The sequence below is a fragment of the Pinus tabuliformis genome, chromosome 6, assembly GCF_031772625.1.
Source record: "Pinus tabuliformis cultivar Carrire ecotype Pingquan chromosome 6, CPIR1, whole genome shotgun sequence".
NCBI classification, from domain to species: domain Eukaryota; kingdom Viridiplantae; phylum Streptophyta; class Pinopsida; order Pinales; family Pinaceae; genus Pinus; species Pinus tabuliformis.
Window position 1 is genome coordinate 486,102,523 of NC_142292.1, and position 1,563 is coordinate 486,104,085.

Consider the following 1,563-nt stretch of genomic DNA (forward strand, 5'->3'; position numbering starts at 1 on the left):
GTCATTGTCTTCTTCCTCAACATATCTTGGAAAGAATTGAGCAACTCTGATGACCTCCGCTATGGATACTTCCTCCGGGGCTTTGAAAAGATTCTTAAAGTGGTTTACACCTAGAGAAGCCAGTTCTTCAAAGGATTTTGCCATTTCCCCGTCCTCTTTTTTCAATTCCCAAATTGTATTAGCAATCTTTCGGCCCTTTGCATAATTCTAGAAAAACTTAGAGTTTTCGTCTCCCGCTTGCAGCCAAATGGCTCTGCTTTTCAATCTCCAGCTTTCTTCCCTTAACTGGAGAAGTTTTCGCCGAGATGCTTCCAACTCTTTAATTCTGTTTCTTGAATCCAAGGACTCATAACCAGATCCATCCGAGTTTTCCAACAGATCTAATTCGAAGTTTATACTTTTGAGCTCCTCTTCTTCCTTCAGTTTCTTCTGATGCACCCATTCTTTTGTCGCTTGCTTCATTCTCTTAAGATTGTTCGACAAGTGGATGCTTCTGCTTCCTTCTTCATTATGATTGTCCTTTCTCCATGTATCATGGAAAAGAGCTTCAAAGGATTCATCCTTCAGCCAGGATGAGTTGAATTTAAAAGGGGTTCCTGGTTTTTTTGCATCTCCTTTCAATTCCAGGAGGACCGGGAAATGATCAGAGTGACCCCCTTCCCCGACCCAGTGTCTGAAAACTGATAGAAAATCCACCAGAGGCTCACAGAGAAGGAAGCGGTCTAGTCTTTTGCCCACCCAATCGACACCGAGGCGTCTGTTTCTCCAGGTAGGGCGCAATTTGATCAAAGGAGCATCGACCAGGTGGTAGGAAGCAATTTTATTCATGAAAAAAATAGAGAGGGGGTCCGAGTGGGCATTAGCACCCCAAGATTCTGAATCCCCCAAAGAGAAGTTCAGGTCACCTCCAATGATGAGGTAAGGATGGGAGAGGCAAGAGAGGCTGAAGAAAGAGTTCCAGAAGCGTTCCCTCTCCAGACAGGGCCCATAGATATTCAGGATAAGGAAGGATATACACAACTCTCCAGAATAGAGTTCCATTGCCAAACAGTTTTCAGAACCCCAAGATGAAACTTCCTTGAGCTTCCTCATATTGTAACCTGTAACTACACCCCCCGACCTGCCTTCAGCGTCGAGAGCTGAGAATGCCCACCCAGGCAAAAACTTTTGAAGAGTACAGATAACATCGTCACTTTTCCCCAATGTTTCTTGGAGGAGAATAACATCAGGGTTATAGGAGTGCACAAGGTTTTTGAAGGCTAGCTTTTTCGGCTGGCTAGCTAAGCCTCTGCAGTTGAAGGAAAGTAGAATCATCAAGGAATAGGGGGGGTGGTGGCTCCGCTCTAAGCACCCCAGGAAGAGTTTTCTGCTTCCCGTCAGCGATATCAATGACAGCTTTGAACTGGGCTTTTGAGAGTAAAGATTTTCTTCCCCTTAACTTCCTTGGCCCAATAACCACTGGGTCCAAGGCAATTCCTCCTACAGCCTGTCCCTTACCCTTTCTATTGGCCAAAGGGCGAAGATTATAAGGTGGGTTATCCAAGATATGAACACAGGATTCAG

At 45.1% G+C, this 1,563-nt stretch overlaps 1 protein-coding gene across 1 annotated transcript; it reads right to left on the minus strand.

Moving 5' to 3' along the window:
- Positions 1-207: 207 nt before the first annotated feature.
- Positions 208-1,092, minus strand: LOC149259406 (uncharacterized). Its single transcript, XM_089454113.1, has one exon. The coding sequence runs from the start codon at positions 1,090-1,092 to the stop codon at positions 208-210; it is 885 nt and encodes a 294-aa protein (XP_089310239.1).
- Between the last annotated feature and the right edge of the window lie 471 nt (positions 1,093-1,563).

What these genes read in the sequence shown, in the direction of transcription:
- LOC149259406 (XM_089454113.1), bottom strand. Translation starts at nt 1,092, where the DNA reads ATGAGGAAGCTCAAGGAAGTTTCATCTTGGGGTTCTGAAAACTGTTTG.